At 37.9% G+C, this 22,391-nt stretch overlaps 1 protein-coding gene across 1 annotated transcript; it reads right to left on the bottom strand.

The window, feature by feature from the left end:
- Positions 1-2,396: 2,396 nt before the first annotated feature.
- On the bottom strand, positions 2,397-19,180 carry LOC119537075 (olfactory receptor 51V1). Its single transcript, XM_037839685.1, has 2 exons — positions 19,117-19,180; positions 2,397-3,358 (listed from the first exon to the last, which is right to left on the bottom strand). The coding sequence occupies exons 1-2, from the start codon at positions 19,178-19,180 to the stop codon at positions 2,397-2,399; spliced, it is 1,026 nt and encodes a 341-aa protein (XP_037695613.1).
- Between the last annotated feature and the right edge of the window lie 3,211 nt (positions 19,181-22,391).

The following is a 22,391-nucleotide window of genomic DNA, read 5'->3' as shown; positions in this document are numbered from 1 at the left end:
TTTAGCTTGGAGGAATATATTTTAGTTTTTCTATGACCTGTGTGTGTGAGTGTTTTTAGGTGAAGAAGGTAGAAAGTTCATGAGCATTTGCTGTTTTTAATAGACATTGTTCATTTGAAGTATCTTGTAGTTTCCTGGAACAAGACTAACAGTTCAATGTAGAAGGGAAAGGGGCTTGTAGGAGAGTAAGGTAGCTTTAGCAGTCCTTTGTTTTAAGGAACACCCACTTCTGTCAGCACAGTGAATGGCAATTCCTTTATTATATGCTGCAATTTATGGTTTGGGTCAAAATTGTGTGTCCCCTCATTTCTGATTCAATTTTTCCTTTGGTTCTTTAATATCTATTTCTCATTTTCTTCTTTTCATTTAACAACAAACCTCCAAGTGACTCCTTCGTCTTCCAAGTATTGCTCTCTCCTCCAAACCAATACATTCCTAAGGTGGTACTTTTACAGCTGATCCCATGCACACTTCAAAGACTGTTCCCTTTAAACCCCAGCATATCTGATCCAAAAGGTCTCAGACCTGTTTTCACTGTCTTACCTGTCTGGGAGGGAGTTTCTTTTTCTTTGGGAGGGAGGAGTGGTGGCATGTTAATCTATCAGAGTTTCCAACAATAGGCTGCTGCTTCTCTCTCTTCTTTCCCTGAACAGTCTCTGCCCGATTCTTTCCTGGTGTAGACTCTGGAGCTGGCTCTGGAAGTTTGAGAATGTTTAGATTCCTATGTATGGGAATATGGGAGGTTATATTTGCTTTTCTTGTGATACTAATGATTAGGGGGTGAATGTGTGTGGACATACTCAGATTTAAGTGACCATCATTATCCACAACAATCTTAGTAGCTTTCGTCAAAATTTGAAGTGATTCCAAGCTGAGGTCTAGCTTCCTATAATAACAAGTGATATAACAAGTGCTATTCTGTTTTCTTATCCTTTATAGGAAAACTCATTGTTTATATATATATTCCTTTGGCTGGCTGGGGTTGTGGTTTAGAATGTATTCTTCACTTTCATTTTATATTGAAACTTCATGATAACATGTTAGTATGAATTCTTTTTTTCATTCTTTGAGCTGGATACTTGATGGATGCTTTCAGCTTGGATGCTTGTGTCCTTTCATTCTGGGAAAAGTCAAGCATCATTTTCTAACAAGTCCCTCCTCTATGTTTCTCTGTTTTCTCTTTTGAGAACTCCTATTAGTGAGACATGGATTTCCTGGATTGACCCTATAGTACAAATATGGGGAGAAAAGCCTACATAGTTTTAGGTTGATGATGCTTTAATCCATCAAGAGCACTATCATTTTCTTCTTTGGGTACCTGAGTGATTACAGGAAGATTAAACCAATTGTTTTCTCTTTATTCCTGCACAGATACCTCATTGATTCTTTCCATTCTTTCTTTCTCTGGAAAACTGGACTAGCTTGCATAGAAGAGAACCTATGTACGATCTTTTGCCTTTTTTCTCTTGTATCCAGAGTCGGTCATAAGTATACAGCTTTATCTGGCCAGAACATTTCCCTTTCAGAACTAAAAGCAAAGGATTAAGAGTAAAATCCACTTTCAGCCCAGTGACAATGTAGTCTACGTTACAAATTTATCAAGTGAGGATTACAATTTAGACATGGCAAATGTTGAATCCAAAGTCATATTTCATGGTGTGTCCTGTTGATACTCTATACCTGCATTGTACAATACAGTAGCCACTCTATGGTCCAATACAAAGGCCTTTGATATTTAAATGTAAGTTAATTAAAATTAAACAAAATAGAAACTTCAGTTGCTCAATTGCATTATCTACATTTCAATTGCTCAGTAACCATATATGTTGAACTATAGTATTCTATATTATAGAACATATCTATCATTTTAGAAACCTCTATTGAGCAATGCTGGTCTTTACAGTTACCACAACATTACTGTGAGTTGGGTATTCTTTCTATTTTGAAGATTAATTAACAAATTTCAGAGAATTAAAGAAACTTCGATTTATCCAGTTTGAAACCTGAAGATCTCTGATTTCAATCTGCAGAGAAAGTTCTTGAAACTTCATTCAGACACATTAACTTTTTACATATTTTCTTGAATATGTTCCTACTCATAGAGGTACCTACACATATTCTGATACTTACACACAAAGACACACTGCTCATAGGTAATTTAAGCAATATTCCAGATGGAGTCCAACTACTTCCAGCCCAAAAAAGTCACTTCTGGACACATGTTAAAATGGAGCATGTTTGTTTGTGATCCTTTGATAACAACTGAAGTTTGTTTCATAATCAGGACTTCTGGACTCAGGGTTAAAGCTCTAATTCTCACAAAGTTTCTGTGTCTTTGGTGTTGATTTTTATTTTTATATTACTGTTGCTTTTTTATTTTAAAAACACCTATTATCTCAGTGTCTTTTCAGAGATAAGAGTCTGAATATTCTGCTGCGAATCTGTTGGGTCTTGACACTGTAGATGATGGGGTTCATTGAAGGTGGGAAAAGGATGTAGATGTTGCCCATAAGGATATGGACTACTGGGGAGAGATGTTTGCCAAAACGGTGCACCATTGTTAGGCTAATGATAGGAATATAGAATGCAAGGACAGCACAGATGTGGGAGATGCAAGTCTGAAATGACTTTTGCCTCTCTTTCTGGGAGGCAATTGCCAGGACTGACTTAATAATCAGGACATAGGAGATGAGGATTATTAAAGCATCCAACATCAGAGTGCAGATTACCAGCATCAGGGCATAGTAGCTATTGAATTGGATGTCTGAGCAGGCTAGGCGGAGAAGGTCCTGGTGGAGGCAGAAAGAGTGAGAGAGGATGTGCGGGCGGCAGTAATGGAAGAGTTTCAGACAGATAATAGGGGGTGTAATAAAGAAGAAACTCCTACCTAATATGGCAAGTCCAATTTTGGTAATCCTGGAATTACTCAGGATGGAAGAATAATGCAGTGGGTTGCAAATTGCAATATAGCGGTCAAAGGCCATAGCGAGGAGGACAGAGGACTCCATGAAGGACAGACCATGGATAAAATAGGACTGGGCAATGCAGGAATCCAAGCTGATCTCTCGAAGAAGCCCCCACAGAGTACCTAGCACTGTGTGCACTGTTGAGAGTCCCATGCACAGGTCAGTAAGGGCCAGCATGGCCAGGAAGTAGAACATGGGCTGGTGTAGGCTTGGTTCAGTCCAGATCACATGCAGCACCATGCAATTGCCTAAAAGCACCATGGCATAGATGGAGGAAAAGGGGATGGAGACCCAGGAATATTGCTTCTCTAGGCCAGAAAATCCAGTGAGGAGGAAAGAAGACGAATTCATGCTGGGGCTTACTGAAGCAAACCTGCTGAAAATGAATATTTCTTCCAGAGAGCAAGAGAATATTTCTCCAAGGAAATGCTCCAATTTCAGATAAATTAGATGAAATTTCTAAGTAAGCATAATTAACCTAAAAGCTAACTAATTTTACAAAATACCTATAAGTGGTTCTGTTCTTTACAGGTATGTTATCTGCTGCCTGGAAGAGAAAGGTCTTCCCCTGATGCTATTTAAGAGCTGTTATCCACCCACTGACAGGGCGTGGAGATGTATTTAGAAGTCATATAGGAAAACATGCAGTCTAGAGTAGGAAGCTAGTTCTCAGACAGGATATGTTGCCTGGGGCATTTTTCCCAGGGATACTGGTGAGAATGTTGTGCTTGTAAAGTTAAGAGCTGAGGGCCTGAAATGCATTATTGTTTTCCTCCTTCCAGTTCTTTAAGCACTTGAAGCGAAGAATAATCTTTGGGCTTTAAGTATCAAGGCCATTAAAGTAGTCACTTTGTGCCTATCGTTTTCCATTTTCTGCTTTCCTTCAAATAGCATTTGGTGAAGATGTTCCTATTTCTCCTGCTCCAGATGATGTAGCCAGCAATCACTTTTTCTCCATCTGTGATAAGCAGAGAGGAATATTTATGTGCAAAACTTTCACAAATGATTTCCCACAGGAGCGCTTCACCTATGAGATGTTCAACTCATCTGTGCCCTTGTGACATAGGAACTTAGGATGAAAGCTCTCAGCATCTGGTATCAGACCAGTGTTCTCCTTTCACTTATTCTTTCAGTCATTAGTGAGTTAATTATTCTCTTTATATGTATTTATTGAACATATTGATTAATTGTTTTCTCTTCCTATTGATCTGCCATTCTAAGGGTCAGAAGGCCAATATTCAGTAAATAAGCTTAGAATTTCCAAAAGTCCTATTGTAGCTGAATAAATTGGCCTCTTCTTCACACTGTTTCCCTGCTTTGAGATCCAGCCCTACCAGTGATCACAAAAGACTTATGGGCTTTTTATATTATAGGAAGTTGCTTAAAAATTCATATTGGTTTTCGTGTTTGATCCACTTGTTTTAATATATTAAAGTAGCTTCAGATTCTGGCTTCCTTTTGTGTCCTATTCTTCATCTTTGTCATACCTGTCTTACCAAGCAGTTTGTTAAGTTAATCTTCTTCCCAGTGAACAACATCTTGGCCCCAGTGCTTACAACTACTAGCTTTATGGCTCTGGTACTCACCCTGCAACAAGTTCTCTCCCATCTATCCACGACCAATCTGTTCTATGAGTCTTTCCATTATTATTTCTTGCCCCTATCAGGTTGGTCAATTTGGCTAGTTCACTATTTTAAATAAATGTTTCCCCATTGAAGGTTTGAAGTTTCTTTGTTCTTGCACAGGAATTTTCCTAACTTAGCCCCTCATCTAGATGACCCCATTTCTTAGCTCCCTCACCTAAGTTATTTTCATTGCAGTGCCCTTTTTTGTATTTATAGTACTTACTATGTGCTGATTTTCCAGAGTTATTAGAAGATAAGTCTTCCATTACAGTTATTGGAAGCTCTGAAGATCAAGAACTTTTGTCTGTTTTTACTCACTGATGTGTAGAATGAGGCTTAGCATAGAATGGGTACTTACCAAATAATTGTTGAATTTATGAATTGATCTATGAATTAATGCTGCTCAATCACAGAGACAAAAAAAAAGAGACATGCCAATGCATTTTAAAAATTCTGTGGTATCTAAACAATCATGTCTTCAAGTACATGTAAAATCATCTATCATCTATGATCCTTTCTAGTTACAAACAACAAATCTTGGGTCATTTTATATAGGTTTATATGATATACAGAATTTGTTCTGCCCTAGGAATTCTTGCTGACCATGGACACAACAATCAGAGTTTAAACATGACTCCTCTCATTCCCAGCCTGACCCCGACATCCAGACTAGGCCCTATGATTGATCATAATAGATTAAAATGTCCTTTGAATACATGTACGTGTTAGAAGTTCTTACTTTCTGTTCCAGTTTGCTAATGCTGCCTTATGCAAAATACCAGAAATGAATTGGCTTTTATAAAGGGGGTTTATTTGGTTACAAAATTATAGTATGAATGAATGGCCATGAAAAGAGTCCAAGGTAAGGCATCAACAATAGGTACTTTCACTGAAGGATGGCCACTGGCGTCTGGAAAACCTGTTAGCTCAGGAGGCACATGGCTGGTGTCTGCTTGCTCCCAGGTTGTGTTTCAAAATGGCATTCTCCAAAGTGTTGCTCTTAGGGCATTTTGTCCTGTCTTAGCTGCAGCTCCTCTTCAAATGTCACTCTCAGTTGCTTTCTCTTGGTTGAAGCTCCTTATGTCCAAACTTATATAGTGCTCCAGTGAACTAATCAAGGACCATGTTTAATGGATGTGGCCACACCTCCATGGAAGTTATCTAATCAGAGTTATCACCTAGAGTTGGGTGGGTTACATCTCCATGGAAACAACCTAATCCAAAGGTTCCAACCTAATTCAACATTAATACATCTGCCTCCACAAGACTGCATCAAAGATAATGGCATTTTGGGGGTCATAATACATCCGAATGGGAACATTTGCTTTCTGGTTTTTTCAGAATATCTACAAATGTTAATGCCGTCACTCCAGTCTTTCTAGCAAAGGAAGAACAATAAATTAAAGATTTTTTTTTAGCAGAACTTGTTTTTTTATATATATATTTTGAGATGTAGAATGGGAACCAGGAGAGTAGTCTTGATGAGGCAAGCAAATTAAGATTTTAATAGCGATGTGATTAGACATGTCAAGTACACCATATGCCTCGTTTTTATAAAAACAAACAAAACCATAGTTTTATTTGTTTCCAAAACATCATTTTCTGCTATGCCAACTCAAAGGCAGTGTGCATGCCAACTCTTTATAAATTCCCACCACACATGATAATGCCTGTTATAAAATAAACAATTAGGAAGACAAGAATTTGAGTCCAGGGCCATGATAGGATTTTGAGCTTTCCTCTGTGCACTTTGTCTGAAATGTTAACTTAGGGTGTTAATCTGTGCTCATATTGAACAAATCATTCTTTCAGGAGAATCTTTTGTTCTGTCCTCCGACAAAAACTGACACACATTTACAGGCTTATCAGTATTTTTCTGGACCTTTGGGAAGGGTTCCCATGTAATCCCTTGCTGCCATTTTGAGACTAGGTGGGGTGATGATCAGTAGTCCCTGCTTACCCTAAAGGCACAGAGGTAGCTAGTTGGCTCTCAAAGTCAGTTTTGTTAAAATTAGACTGAGGATAAGATAGCAGCATAGAGAGGAGTGCAAGCTAATTAGTCCCCCTGGAACAACTAATAAACAACCAGAACAACTAGTAAATAATCCAGAATAACTGCGGGGGGACAAATGTGAACGTCCACTCATCATACACCAACCTGAATTGGGAGGAATGCTTGAGATCGCAGCATAAAATCTGTAAGTAAAAATGGTGGATCCAAGCCAAGAGCCCCCTCCCCCCACAGCCCGAGCTGCAAAGCCTCATGGTGTTAGAGAGCAGCTCCCTCTGAGCAAGCAAATATAGCTCAGCTGAGCTCCAACTGGGGTTTTAATTAACAAGTGTGGACTGCTCGATATGAATCCTCAGCAAGCAGACAGAGGCTTTGGGTGAAGACTGAGCTTGGAGAGCTGGAGAGTGGCTGTGGACTGGCCCTGAAGGGGGCTTTCTGTCCCTTTTTTGGCTCAGTGGAAAAAGCCTCAGCCATTTTCAGTTCCCAGTGCTCTGACCCAGATAAGAGTGGAGATAACACAGGCAGAGAGAGACCATTGAAATGCTAATGACTTCTCCCTAGGGGGGTCAACTTCCCTAAGAGGAAAGGGGTGGGGCCCAGCTCTACTATCTGCCTTCCATTCAGAACCAGACCCTAGAGCCTGGGGGAAAACAGCCACTGGCCACACCTCCTTACACCAGTCTGGAGTTACAGGCTGACAGGTGCCACCTTCTGGGCAGGAAAGTACAGTGACCCAAGGCCTCATAGGGTATACCAATTTTCTATGACACACCCTCAGGGAAACTGGATACTGAATAGTTCTTCCATCTGGGACAGGAGCCATTTTCGTCTAGGAAAACCTGATTGAGGTAACCAAGGAAACCATACCTAGACAACAGAAAAGTGCAACCTACACTAAGAAAAATGAAGTTATGGCCTAGTCAAAGGAACAAACTTACACTTCAACAGAGATGCAGGAATTTAGACAACTAATACTAAGTCAATTCAAAGAGTTTAGGGAAAATAAGGGAAAGGAGATGAACTGAATAATGAAAACACTGGGCTTACATAAGGTAGAAATAGAAAGCTCAAAAAACCAACTGGCAGAATCTATGGAAATGAAAGGCACAACACGAGAGATGAAGGACACAATGGAAACATACAACAGCAGATCTCAAGAGGCAGAAGAAAATACTCAGGAACTGGAGAACAGGGCACCTGAAATCCTACACACAAAAGAACAGATAGAGAAATGAATGGAAAAATATGAGCAATGTCTTCAGGAACTTGAGGATAAAATGAAAATCAGGAATGTATGTGTCACTGGTGTCCCAGAAGGAACAGAGAAGGGAAAGGGGGCAGAGCAATAATAGAGGAAATAATCAATGAAAAATTCCCATCTCTTATGAAAGACATAAAATTATGGATCCAAGAAGTGCAGCATACTCTAAACAGAATAAATCTGAATAGGCCTACACCAAGACACTTAATAATCAGTTTATAAAATGTCAAATATAAAAAGAGAATCCTGAAAGCAGCAAGAAAAAAGTGATCCATCACATGCAAAGGAAACTTGGTAAGACTATGTGCTGATTTCTCAATAGAAACCATGGAGACAAGAAGGAAGTGGAATGATATATTTAAGATACTGAAAGAGAAAAACCACCAACCAAGAATCCTGTGTCTGGCAAAACTGTCCTTCAAATATGAGGGAGAGCTTAAAATATTCTCAAACAGACAATGACAGAGTTTGTGAACAAGATACCTGCTCTACAGGAAACACTAAAGGAAGCACTGCTGACAGAAAGGAAAAGACAGGAGTGAGAGGTTTGGAAAACAATTTTGGGAGATAGTGGCACAGCAATGTAAGTACATTGAACAAAGATGACTGTGAGTATGGTTGAAAGAGGAAGCTTAGGACCATGTGGGACACCAGAACAAAAGACGAAGGATAAAGACTGGGACTGTGTAACTCAGGGAAACCTAGGGTGCTCAATGATTGCAATAAAAGGTCCAAATATGTTTTTACATGAGGTAGAACAAATGAATGTCAACATTGCAAGGTGTTAAAAATAGGGTGGGATTGAGGGGAAAATACAATCAATGCAAACTGGAGACTATAATTAAAGGAAATGTTTTTATGCTTACTTTAATATAACAAAGGCAATATTCCAAAGCTAAATGCATATGGGGGAGGGGGATATGGGAAGGGTATGGGATTCCTGGCATTGGTGATGTTGTCTGCCTCTTTTTTCTACTTTAGGTTAATGCTATTTTTCCTTTTGTTGCTTTCTAGCTGTCATGGTTTTTGTTGTTGTTTTTATCTCTCTCTTTGTCTTTTCTTTTTCTTTTGTCTCTCTGCATTCTTTGACTCTTCTTCCTTCTCTGTGGAATAAATGGAGATGTCCTTATATAGATAGTGGCAATGGTACTGAATACATAAATTTGTGACTATATAGGGAACCAACAATTGTTTACTTAGGATGGAATGTATGGTGTGTGAACAAAACCATCTTAAAAGAAAGGGATTGATGAAGAAAGCTTGAAGGCACTATACTGAGTGAAATAAGACAGACATAAAGGCAAATATTTCAGGGTCTCACTGATATGAACTAATTATAATATGTAAATTCATAGACATGAAATATAAGTTACCAGGATATAGAATGAGGCTAAAGAATGGGGAGCGGTTGCTTATTATGAGCAGAATGTTCAACTAGGGTAAACTTCAATGTTTGGAAATGGACAGGGGTGATGGTAGCATATTGTGAATAACTAACAGTGCTGAAAGGTGTGTGAAGGTGGTGGAAAGGGGAAGCTCAGAGTCATGTTTGTCACCAAAGGAAAGTTGGAGGTTAAAAGATGGGAATGTATGAAACAGTGAATCTTGTAGTGGACAATGTCCATGATTAACTGTACAAGTATTAGAGTTCTTTCTCATGAACTGCAACAAATGTATGACACTATAACTAGAAGTTAATAATAGAGAGGCATATAGGAAAAAATATATATATACCTATTGCAAACTATATACTACAGTTAGTAGTATTTTAACATTCTTTCAACAGTAACAAATGTATTATACCAAAACTATGAATCAATAATGGAGGGGGGGTGGCTAGGGGTATGGGAGGATTTGAGTTTCCTTTTTTTGTCTTTATTTCCTTTCTGGGGTAATGAAAGTGTTCTAAAAATTGAAAAAAATTAATTGTGATGGATGCACAGCTGTATGATGGTATCATAGGCAATTGATTGTACACTTTGGATCTTTGGATAGTTGGATGGTATGTGAACAATCTCAAATATATATATATATATGTATGTATAAATGGAATGACACAAAAAAATTAGATTGAGGAGGGGCAAATGGTGGCATAGAAAGGAGTGGAATTTAGTTAGCTCCATGGAACAACCAATAAACAACCAGGAACAACTAGTAAATAATCTGGAACAGCTGCTCTGGGACAACCATGACTGTCCACACATCATACATCAACATGGATTAGTTGGAATGGCTGAGATTGCAGCATAAAATCTGTAAGTAAAAGCTGCAGGACCACACCAGGAGCCCCCTTCCCCCATGGCAGTCCAAACACAAAACCTCACAGTGGTAGAAAGCAGCATTCCAAGAGCAAGTGAATATAGCTCAGCCTAGCTCCAACTGGGGTTTTAATTAACATGTGTGGACTGCTGAATACAAGCTACAAACATAGACAAAATCCCTAAAAAGCAGACAGGCTTTTAGAGATGACTGACCTTAAAGAGCTAGAAAGACCAGGGACTCTCTCTGGCTGATGGGCGAAACTTGGGGGCCATGAACTGGCACTGAAAAAGGGCTTTCCCTTTCTCTTTCTTAACTTGAGTGGTTCACTGGAGAGAGTCTCAGCCATTTTCAGCTTGTAGCAGACAGAGGTAGAGATAACAGAAGCACCAATTCAAGTGCAGAAGATAACTCCCTACGGGGTATATCTTCCCTAAGAGGAAAGAGTTGGGGCCCAGCTCTAGGGATGGCCTTCCCTTCAGAACTCAGATACTGGACCCCAGAAAAACAGCCAAAACAGAAACTGAAGGGGCCACAGCTCCTTAACACCAGTCAGGAGCGACAGGCTGACAGGCTCCACTTTCTGGGCATGTTAGAGAAAGCACAGTGGCTTGAGGCCTCACAGGAAAGCCCGTCATTCTTCTAAGATGCACCTTGAATATAACCCCATTCTGAGACCTGAACCCATTCTGGTCCAGAAAATCTGATTCTGTTAACCAAGGAAACCAGATGCCTAGACAACAGAAAACTAAAATTACAACAGGAAAAACAAGGATATGGCCCAAAGGAACACTCTTACAACTCAATTAAGATACAGTTGAGATATTGTTTCATTTTAATGAAACAATCAATTAAAGATTTTCAAAGAAATGTGCTAAATCAAATAAAAAACCAAATCAACAAGCATAGGGAGGATATGGCAAAAGAGATGAAGGATACAAAGAAAACAGTGGGTGAACATAAGTAGAAATCGAAAGTTTGAAAAAACTACTGGCAAAATCTATGGAAATGAAAGGCACAGCACAAAGATGAAAAACACAGTGGAGACATACCACAACAGATCTCAAGAGGCTGAAGAAAACACTCAGGAACTGGAGAACAAGACACCTGCAATCCTACACATAAAAGAACAGATTGGGAAAAGCATGTAAAAATATTTATCACGTCTCAGGGAATTGATTGACAACATGAAGTGCATGAATGTGCATGTCATTGGTGTCCTGGAAGGAGAAGGGAAGAGAAAAGGGGCAGAAGCAATAATAGAGGAAATAATCAATGAAAAATTCCCATCTCTTATGAAAGACATAAAATTACGGATTCAAGAAGCACAGGGTACCCCAAACAGAATAGATCTAAATAGACCTATGCCAAGACACTTAATAATCAGATTATCAAACATCAAATACAAAGAGAGAATCCTGAAAGCAGCAAGAGAAAAGCAATCCATCACATACAAAGGAAGCTTAATAAGACCATGTGCAGATTTCTCAGTAGAAACCATGGAGGCAAGAAGGAAGTGGTGTGATATATTTAAGATACTGAAAGAGAAAAACCACCAACCAAGAATCTTATATCTGGCAAATCTGTCCTTCAAATATGAGAGAGAGTTTAAAATATTCTTTGACAGACAGACAATAAGAGAATTTGTGAACGAGATACCTGCTCTAGAGGAAATACTAAAGGAACACTACAGACTGAAAGGAAAAGACAGGAGAGGAAGCTTGAAACACAATTTTGGGTGATGGCAGCACAGCAATGTAAGCATACTGAACAAAGATGACTCTGAGTATGGTTGAAATAGGAAAGTTAGGAGCATGTGGTACACCAGAAAGAGAGAGGAAAGATAAAGACTGGGACTGTATAACTCAGTGAAACCTAGAGTGCTCAACAATTGTGATAAAATGTACAAATATGTTTTTGCATGACGGTGAACAAATGAACGTCAACCTTGCAAGGTGTTAAAAATGGGGTGGTATTAGGGAAAAAAATACAACCAATGCAAACTAGAAACTATAGTCAACAGAAACATGGTATTATGCTTCCTTTAATGAACGAAGTCAATATACCAAAGCTAAATGCATATAAAAGGAGACATAAGGGAGGGGTATGAGACTCTTGGTATTGGTGATGTTGTCTGACTCTTCATTGTACTTTAGTTTAATTCTATCTTTCCTTTTGTTGCTTTTTAGCTGTCGTTTTTTTCATTCTTTTTCTTTTTCTTTTGTCTCTCTACCTTCTTTGACTCTTCCTCCTTATTTGTGGAAGAAATGGAGATTTCCTTATGTAGATAGTGGTTATGGTGGTGAATCCATAAATATGTGATTATACAGGGAACCATCGATTGGTTACTTAGGATGGCATGTATGGTGGGTGAACAAAACTGTCTGAAAAAAAAAACAGGTTGTTGAAGAAAACTTGAGGGCACTAAATTGAGTAAAATAAGTCAGACACATAAAAACAAATACTGTGCAGTCTTACTGATATGAACTAATTATAGTATGCAAACTCATAGACATGAAATTTAAGTTACCAGGATATAGAACAAGGCTAAAGAATGGGGAGAGGTTGCTTATTAGTAGTAGGTTGAACTCAAGAGTTGGAAATGCACAGATGTGATGGTAGCACGTTATTTTGAGAATAACTAACAGTGAGGAATAGTGTGTAAATGTGATGGAAAGGGGAGGCTTAGAGTCATGTATGTCACCAGAAGGAAAGTTGGAAGTTAAAAGATTGGAATGCATAAAAAGTGAATGTTGTGGTGGACAATGTCTGCGAGTAACTGTACTAATATTAGAAATCTCTTTCATGAATACAACAAATGCTTGACACTATAACTAGAATTTAATAATAGAGGGTAATATAGGGGGAAAATATACCTATTGCAAACTATGTATTATAGTTAGTAGTGTTTTAACATTCCTTCATCAACAGTAACAAATGTACTATACCAATACTGAGTCAATAATGGAAGGGGGTGGTTGGGGATATGGTGAGAATTTGTTTTCTTTTTTGTCTTTATGTCTTTTCTGGAGTAATGAAAATGTTCCAAAAATTGAAAAAAAAAATTGATTGTGGTTATGCGTGCACAGCTGTATGATGGTGCTGTGCCGTGGGCAGCTGACTGTGCCCTTTGGATCCTTGGAGATTGTATGGCATGTGAACAATCTCAAGAAAATTAAAAAAAAAAAAATTAGATTGAGTGAAAACATCCTTGTTTTCCAGGATGGTCCAGGTTTTTGCTTGTTCCAGCATAATTATTGAATGGCACCTGTACATAATCCTGGTCCGTACAAATTACTTACATGGCCACCCACTGGTAGGATATTTCTCTTATCATCAGTGCCTTGTGGAAAACAGCAGGGGGCACAAGCAGTCCATTTAACATTCCCCTTTCTTCAAGGATGCATAAAAGCAGGTTTGTTTTAAAACTGAATCTGTTAAGTAAAGTCAGGGCCTTACAGCTCCTGGCATGGCTAAAGAGATAAGAACCTTCTATTCAAGGATTCTGAATATGCTATATCAAAGAGAACTTGGTCACCACAAACCCAAAGCAGTCTCAAACACAGGTTTACAATAGATTATGTTTATTAATTTTGAAAATGGTCTCATATGTTTTATTTATTCTTTATAATTGTGTATTTAAAGTACATTTTTATAAAGTGTCTATAAATAATGCTCTTATCATGATTGAAATATTGAAAAGTGATTATACACAACAGAAACAGGCTAAAAAGTATTTTACACGATGGTACATCTGTTTAACTGTGGCCACATGGGTATTTGAGAAAATTACATCAGGATTTTAATGCTTTCATTAAACTCTGACATAAATGACCTCTCCCAAGAGAATTTATCAGGGTTTTTTTGTTTGTTTGTTTGTATGCTTAAATATTATCCCTATATTTAAGGGAAATATTAAAGTAAAACTAACTACTATAAAATGACAAACACTGTATTAAAGACAGAAACCAAAGCAGGAAAAGGAGGAGAGGGTGGTAACTAAATTCATCTTTAATTATACAAAAGTAAGCTTTTGAATTTATGAATATAATTAAAGTGTTGTACATCTTTAAATTTGTCTGCTGGAAATTCCAGGATAGACCAAGACAATCTAGTTCAGTCCCCTTTTCTTGAGATAGAGAAATTCATAGGGACTTCCAAAGGAATTGAGTATTAAAACCCTGACTGCTAGACTCCAGATCCAATTGCTCTCCAAGGAATTTCTATCATCTCAGTTGAAGCCATCTCCATCTCCATCACTTCTGTGGTTCTTTGGTCCTCACAGAGTTGGTAAGAATAATTTTCCTAGCACTAGTGAAGTAATGCTCTATGAAATCAGTAAGGTCTTTAGAAAGACAATTGGATTACAGCCTAGACAATTCATGGTGATTGTGTAGAATAATATTTACACCTAAAAATCAAGATTTATTTGTGGAAATTCACATTACTGTAATCATATTACATGCCCAGTATATACTACATTAATAATTAAATTTTGAATTCATATACCGGCATTAATTTCCCATTCCACCCTCTTGCATAAGAGGAGTAAGTAAGAAAAAGTAAAAGCACAAGAACTGGCTTTCCTCAACTCTTGTCTGCTTCCTCCCCAGCAGAGAGGAGCACTGCTTTGCTAAGAGTGGAGCTGAGGTCCAGATTAACTGGTAATTACGGAGGTAATTGTGTCCCCAAAGCACAGAAGAGAAGGAGTTCAGGATGGTTGGCAGCAGGGGATCCCTAAATAACTGAACAAGTAGGCTACACAATCAAGGAGAACACTAATCCCCAAAGACAAGAAACAAGCATGAAACAGCCTCCTGGGCATGCCTGGATTACATGACTTGCCTGCTAGCCCTCCTGCTGTCACAAAGATGGGGATGTTGGGTGTAATACCTTGTGTAGAGAGTAATGCTGGCCAAGATCGTAGGAAAGAAACTTTGCTGATGGGCAAAAATTAGCCCATCCAGTGAAACAAACCTAAACCAAAGTACCATAAGTCTACAGATGTAGCCACAGTATCTCTGGGAGGGGGTTACTCTTGGCTCACAGGCTATTATTGCTAGGATGTGTTGTTACTGGGAAGAGAATATGGGTAGACTTCTCTGTAGGGCTTACCTGAGGCCACATGTAACTAACATGGTCCCTTTGCCACCCTATCCAGCACTCATCGATTCTGATAGATACAGTTCTGGGTGCCAGCCTGTGCTGCAGCCTTGGAAAATGAACTTTTGAATTTTGTGAGAACAGACTATCTTTTACTTAAATCAATCATATTTCAGTGTTTATCGGCCATTGCCATATTATAAAATTGTCGTAGCGTACTTTTTCTTAGTTTCCTAGAATTCATAGATCTTTAGATTCCTAGAATGCTCCAGAGGTGGTAAAGCCACATTATCAGGGCCACCACAGCTAGACCCTATTTTGGAAATCAGAGTATTCCAGGCTCCATGGCCTTACAAATCAGGTACTAACCAGGCATGTCCCTCAGATTAGAAATGGTAACCATTTAAAAGGATCCACTGTCTTGAAATCGGGCAAACTACTCAGAAAGACTTGTCACTTGTTGCTGTAGAGATTAAATGATATGTTCATTAAATCTTTCATGGTTATTTTATCAGGGTTTTTTTTTTTTTTTTAAACATGCTATTTTTCAGGCACCTGCGTCCAGGCTCTGTGGTAAGGGTTATGGTAAACAAAATAGTGCCTAGAGTCATACTGTTTGGAGATTCTTGAGTAATAGAATCTTGTGTGGTATCTATCACAGTATGCATTTGTGTGTTCTATGGAAATAAAATTATGGTCACAGCTGAAGTGTGCGAGAAGGGGAGAAGGGATAGAAAAATGTTATTGTAAGAAGTAGCATCTAAAAACAGAAGGAGCGTTATGTATTGGTAAAAATATGGGCAAGGGTGATATGGGAAGAAAGGATGGCATGTGTAAATGTGTAAGAGCAAAATGGTATGCAGGCATTAGTGTGTACATGCACCTATTTGTGTATTGCAAAAGAAAAGAAAGAGGTAAAATGAATCTGGAGAAATTAACAGGTGTTAGGTCATAGTTAGGCAGGGCGTGATCAGATGTGTCTTTTAGAAACTTCACTGTCACTACAAACAGAGAAAATGGATTCCAGTATTGCTTTTATTATTAATATCTTGTATCTTATTATTAAGTTTTTTTTTTTTTTTTTATAAATAGCATCAACATTAAGACCTAACAGTTTTTGGAAATCTATTTTGTTTCTATCATTTTCCTAATCATTTTATGTTAATTAATTCATTAGAAGAAATTGATGAATAGCCATTTTTAGAGTTCTTAGTTTATTGAGGGGGAAACTAAGATTTATTAATTTATTAACTGAGATTTAATAATTTATTGATGAGAGATTCAGTAAATTGCTTTCAAGAGAGAGTTACTGAAGTAATGAATCTGAGATTGGAATGAGGTTTTCTCATTCCAGAACCTGCTATTCCATATTGTAATGCACAAGTGAGGAAGTAGACAGAACTGGTTAGAAGCTGCTGTATTACTCAAGGCAAGAATGATGATGTTTTGAAGTACAGTAGGATGCAAATAATGTAGGAATTTGGGGACATATAAGAGGGAAAAGCAATGAAGTGCTGTGATTATTATAATTAAGAGAGTGGTCTTTGGTGTCAGTGAAAACTGCACTCAGATCTTGGCTTTGCCATTTATTAGGTATATAACCTTCAACCAAACACTTCTGTTTAATAATTGGTTTATTCTCAGATCATTGGTATGAAGATAATACATGGAAAGCAGCTCACTCTCTGCTACTCAATACTTATCACTTTTTAATGATAATTATTCCAGTGATCCAAAATTGATAATTAAATATTTATGGGGGGTAGAGGAGAAAGTGGCATTAACAATGAATTTGTTGATGAATTTTTGCCTTGGAAAACTGAGTGAACCAGGCACCAAAAATGGGAGTGCAAAAGGAGATTGAAAGGTGCTGAGGAGGAGGATTTGTTAAGTTTATTAAGTTTTCCACATGTTAAATACATGTGAGTGGAGATGACCAATAGGCTATTGTAGTATTTCTTCCATGTCATAGAATACCTGCTAACTTATGCATGGCACGGAGTAAAGAAGTCCCCTCACTGATTTGTTCTTGTGAGACGTGGTCTTGTTCAGTAAGGATAGCACTAGCTTTGTAGCTAGAAGAATCTTGGTTCTACCACATATTAGCTGTGTAATATCACCACTTTACTTACCTTTCCTGAAACCATGTGTGTAAAACAGACATAACAATTCCTCAGAAAGTATAGGACGTGCCAGGGAGTCAATTTCTGTTCACATTGTTCTTTTAAGCTCTGCCTTTCTCTCCCATAAGTATTTTTCTTACTTTTTTAAATTTCCTCCCTCTTCTCTATGGAGTTAAGACTGTCTACTTAGTTTTAGGTGCAAAAGTTGATATTGTGATGACACTTAAAGCCTATTTGATTAAAGCCATTTAAGAATGTGTTAATACCTTAGTCCTTGAAATCCAAAGAAATAATTTGGATTTTTTCATATTTTGATTTTTAAATTTCATTTCTAAAATATTTTAGTACAACATTCTTATATAAAGGTACACAAAAGACAAGCTTACAGCTCAATTAATTTTTGCAAAGAAAACACACCTGTATAACAATTCAGATAATAGAACATTAAAAGTATCCCAGAAGACCTCATATGCTGCCTTCTTTTTCATTATACTCATTTTCCCCAAAGTTAATCACTCTCTTGATTTGATTTATCTATCATGAATGATTCATTTTCCTACTTTAAAAATTTATATACATTGAATTGCTCTTTGTGTCTGTCTTTTATTCAACATTATGTTTGTGAAATACACTCATGTTATTGACATAATTAACTGTAGCTGATTCTTTTTCATTTCTGGAAAGTTTTTCATTTTCTATGCATACCACACTATTTTTTTTTTTTTACTTTACTGTTGATGGATATTTGTTTTTTTTTTTCTAGCTCTTGATTGTAATGAATAATGCTGCTATGAAGATTCATGTGCATTTGTCTTCATACTCATATGCATGCATTTCTGGGAATTGCTGGGTCATGGTGTATGCATGTGGTCAGTTTTAGTACATACTGCCAATCTTCCCATTAGCATTTAATGTCATTGGGTCAACCTTCAACACGAGGGATGCTGTCTCTTATGGCAGCTTGCATATGCCTGGTCCCTGGACTGATCTATTTACATGCTTGTGTTATCACGCTCAGTTCTTGCAAGAGATCCACTTAGAGGAAACTAAACTTCAACAAGTTTAAATGGTTAATGGCTTCATCTTGGAACAATAGTAACAACAGCAAAACCTTTCTGCCCCTGCTTAACAAGGATTTGTTTGAGGAGAACTGTTAGCCCTCCAATGGGAGGCAAGTTGGCCCAAGTAGGAGCACAATGAGAAAAATGCTAGCATTTCTAATAATCCCAATAATCCCAACCCCCCATAAATTTGTTCTTCTAGAGATCTCTGATCAAACTTTGGAGCAGGCTGTAGATCATCTCAGCAAGCAAGGAATTCTCTTCCTTAAAGACAGTCAGAACATCCTTTTTCCCACTACCATGTCTAACATATAAAGTGAGAAGAATGCCTATGACAGAAAGCCTATCTTAAATTTTCTTTCATTTTAGTCTGCTTCTGGGAGGTGAAAACAATATCCAGAATACCTTCAGAATTGACCCTATTTTCTCCCTTCCCTGGTTTATTTTTCAATTTCCTTCCTCTTCACTAGAAAGTCAAGGCTGTCTAACTTGGGTTTATCTGCAAAAGCTGATATCATGGTGAAATCCAAAGTCTCATCTAAAATGAGCAGGCAGATAGGGAACAGAGAAGGAGTGGAGGAGCACTTGCCAAGACCTAAGTCTTCCTACCTTATCCACATCTTCTTCCCAGCTCAGAGCCCATCACAGACTGAGATGTCGACTCTCATGCATTTTACTCTTACCAAACAGAGGAAACCCAGCCCTACCTCCATTTTCTTCCTGCACTTGTTTCTCTATGCACTCCTTCATGATATTTCCTAATCTCTTCATGCCCTCTGATTTCACTTTAGAGATAGTACTTGAATTACTCTCAGAACTAGAAATGGAATTAAAGTTAATGATTCAGGTTGGCAAAGAGACTAAGGGAGAAATAATAAAATCACACCAAAATCTCCCAATGCCACATGCATCTGAAAGAGAGAAAGATGAAAAGGGAATTACCTTTAATGACTAAATTGCTCATACATTTTATGAAGTCAAGGATTTTATTATTATTATTTCTTTTTACGTCCAGCACTTAGCAGAGTTTTATATTTAACATATAAGAACTCTACAAATACTTGTTGAATAAAAATGAACAAAAAGAAGTGATGCATAGAGAGTCACTAAATGGCTTTCATGATGCATACAGTTCTTAACATTTTGATGTATCTAGAAATGAGGTGATTATGATATACAAAAGGGTATATGAGAGATAGGTGGAAAGAGGGACAGGAAGGAAGATAAAGGGAGAAAAGGACTGCTAAAGATTCATGATTAGGTATGTTTTTCCCTGAATGATCTAATACAGGAAAGAGAAGACAGAGTCTGAGGGGGTGGGATTGTCTTACTAACCTAACAGCAGACCAGATGAACATTTCAGCAAATTCTACCAATTGTCTTTGGCACAGAAAATTATTCTGAGAGCCCTTGGTGTAGAATTCTATCAACTCCTGCCTCCCTCCATTAGAACTTAGTCAAGGCCTTTGGGTGAGTGTCATTTCACAACAACTTATAAAAGACCCAGAAACCCATTGGAGGACCTGCCTCAAGTCACAGCAAGAGTTTCCAACCTACTGTCTGAATATATCAACAGCAGTGCCTTTTCCCTCCTGTTATCTGTGATTTGTTTGTGGAAATACTCAGCAACATAAAACATCAACAAAACATTGGGTGAACTATCCATCAGCCAACTGACTCACGTCTTTATATTAATTATTGATGTCTTTGTTTCTTTGTTTATGTTTTGTTTGGCTTCCTTTAACTGGAAGGAAATTTGTTTTCAAATATATTTGCTGTATTTATTTGTTTTCAAATCCCTTCCTATCTTTATTCATTTCTCAACTCTGATTTGACCTTCTAGTTTTCAAACCTTTGACTTAAAGTGGAAAACTCATCCCCAGTTTGTTTACTCTAGATGCATATAGCAATTCCACTGTCTTGCAGACCTCGCTCCTGCTAGCATTGCTGTCTTGATGTTGTTCATGTCCATCAAAAATATGGCTCCAAAAGTTCTCTTACTCCTAAATATTGTCATCTCAGCCTGAAATCTCTGGGATTTAGGAAGAGATGCAAAATTAGTCATTTCATCCTCTGTGAATTATCACCTGTCATAACCTTTCATTGCCAGTCAAAATAGGGAAGTTGCAGGATATAATTCTGATGTGTACGTCGACTAAGTGGTCTCTGACATCATGTTTGGTCTTTGATTTCCAATTTTAGCTCTTCCAAGTTTCTGTTGACAAGTTTTCCAGTATTTAATTGAGCACACTGCTGGATTTTCATCCGTAAGTTTTCATTGTACCTGGAAGCAGACCTGGGCAATGCCACCATCATCCACATTGTCTGCCCTGACTCAACACTGCACCAGCACAGATCCTTCTCTCTGACCATGCTGGCAGTAACGGATCTGGGTGTTTGTGTGTCGACTTTGCCCACAGTACTGAGACTGCTCTTATTAAACTTTGTAAGCATCCATATGCCTGTGTCTTTCAGCTCTATGTTGTCCAAACTATCCCTTTCATGGAGTCAGCCATGCTTCTAGCCATAGCATATGATTGTTTTGTGGCCATCACCAACCTTCTGAGACATCCCTCAGCGCTCGCTAGTTTCCTGGTAATGAAGACTGGAGTGGTTTGGGGGATCCAGAGTACATCAATCACCATGCATCCTGGCTTGTAGCTCCTTGGTTTCACCTACTGTCCTGATAACGTCTTCTCTTACTTCTACTGTGTACACCAGGATATGATCTGACTCTCTTCCTCTGATATACGGTTCAACAGGCTTTATGAATTGTGAGTCATCTTGCTTGCCATGGGTTCCAATTTCCTTTTTCTCTTGCTCTTCTTAAGTCTGGTTTTCTGATCTGTTATGGCTGCTGCCTCCCACAGCAAACAACTTGATGCTCTCAACACCTATGTGTCTCAGAGTCTGGCTGTCCTGCTATTTTATGTCCCTGTACTAGGCCTTTCTATTGTACACAGGTTTTCAAGGCATTTGTCTCCCTTCATTCATATTGTCATGGGCAACGTGTACATCCTTTTTCTACCTCTGATAAACCCAATCATTTATAGCATCATGACCCACCAGATCTACAAAGCCATCATCAAGGTATTCTCTCTGCAATGGGCAGAAATTTGGTGCTTTCTCAGCCAGTAAACTCTTCCTAAACCTGATCAGTAGCTTTGGGGTGAAAATTCAGACCTTATTCAGTTTCTAAACCCAGTCCCTCCACATGTGCCTTGGAACTTCCTTTCTCATTTAGTTGTGAGAACTTCACGAATGTATCAGCTTTAATATCACCCAGAGCCAAACCATCAAAAAAATACAAATAAGTTGGAGAAGAAAATTTAGTAACAAATTTCATAAATGAACAAACATAAAACAAATTTCAGAAGCAAAAGTGATTTTGCAATAACTCTGGCTCTTACCCATTTTATTAGGTAAATAATTCAGAGTGTTCTGTACTGTTAAATGAGTTTTACACTGAGAATCCCTTCCATGAAAAATACAAATCCTGCTTGCTTTTCAAATAAGAAGAGTCATCTCTTCATATGTCATTGTCCTGTCTGTTTTTTCCCTTTCTTTCATCCTTCTCTACATACAGGTAATATTAGTATAGTGGTAGCACAACTGTCAGGTAATGCCTAGTTTTGCCAAATGTGGGCATTTATCACTTGGAGACTACACTTTTGGCCAAAGAGCTACTAAGTAATGCTTACTAATTCAATATTCAGCATTACTTAACTTTTCCCTTTCTTGGCATTACATTATTTTTATTTTCCTACTGATTAAAAGAGGCAAATACTGGAAAAGAATATTTAAGCATTTAGCTGGTAGAAGACACAACCTGGTATTACAAGAGAAAACTGGATTTAAGTATCTGATATAGTTTGTTTCCATAATCAGCTACCCTTAATTTAAATAATTTCTCAAAATTCTGTCTTTAAAAAAGTACGCTGCTAAAAGAAGATTTATCAAATTATAGAAGATTTATCAAATT

Source organism: Choloepus didactylus, chromosome 6 (genome assembly GCF_015220235.1).
Source record: "Choloepus didactylus isolate mChoDid1 chromosome 6, mChoDid1.pri, whole genome shotgun sequence".
Taxonomy (NCBI): Eukaryota; Metazoa; Chordata; class Mammalia; order Pilosa; family Megalonychidae; genus Choloepus; species Choloepus didactylus.
The sequence above is the reverse complement of the archived record's forward strand: the minus strand, read 5'-3'. Positions and strand labels throughout refer to the sequence as shown.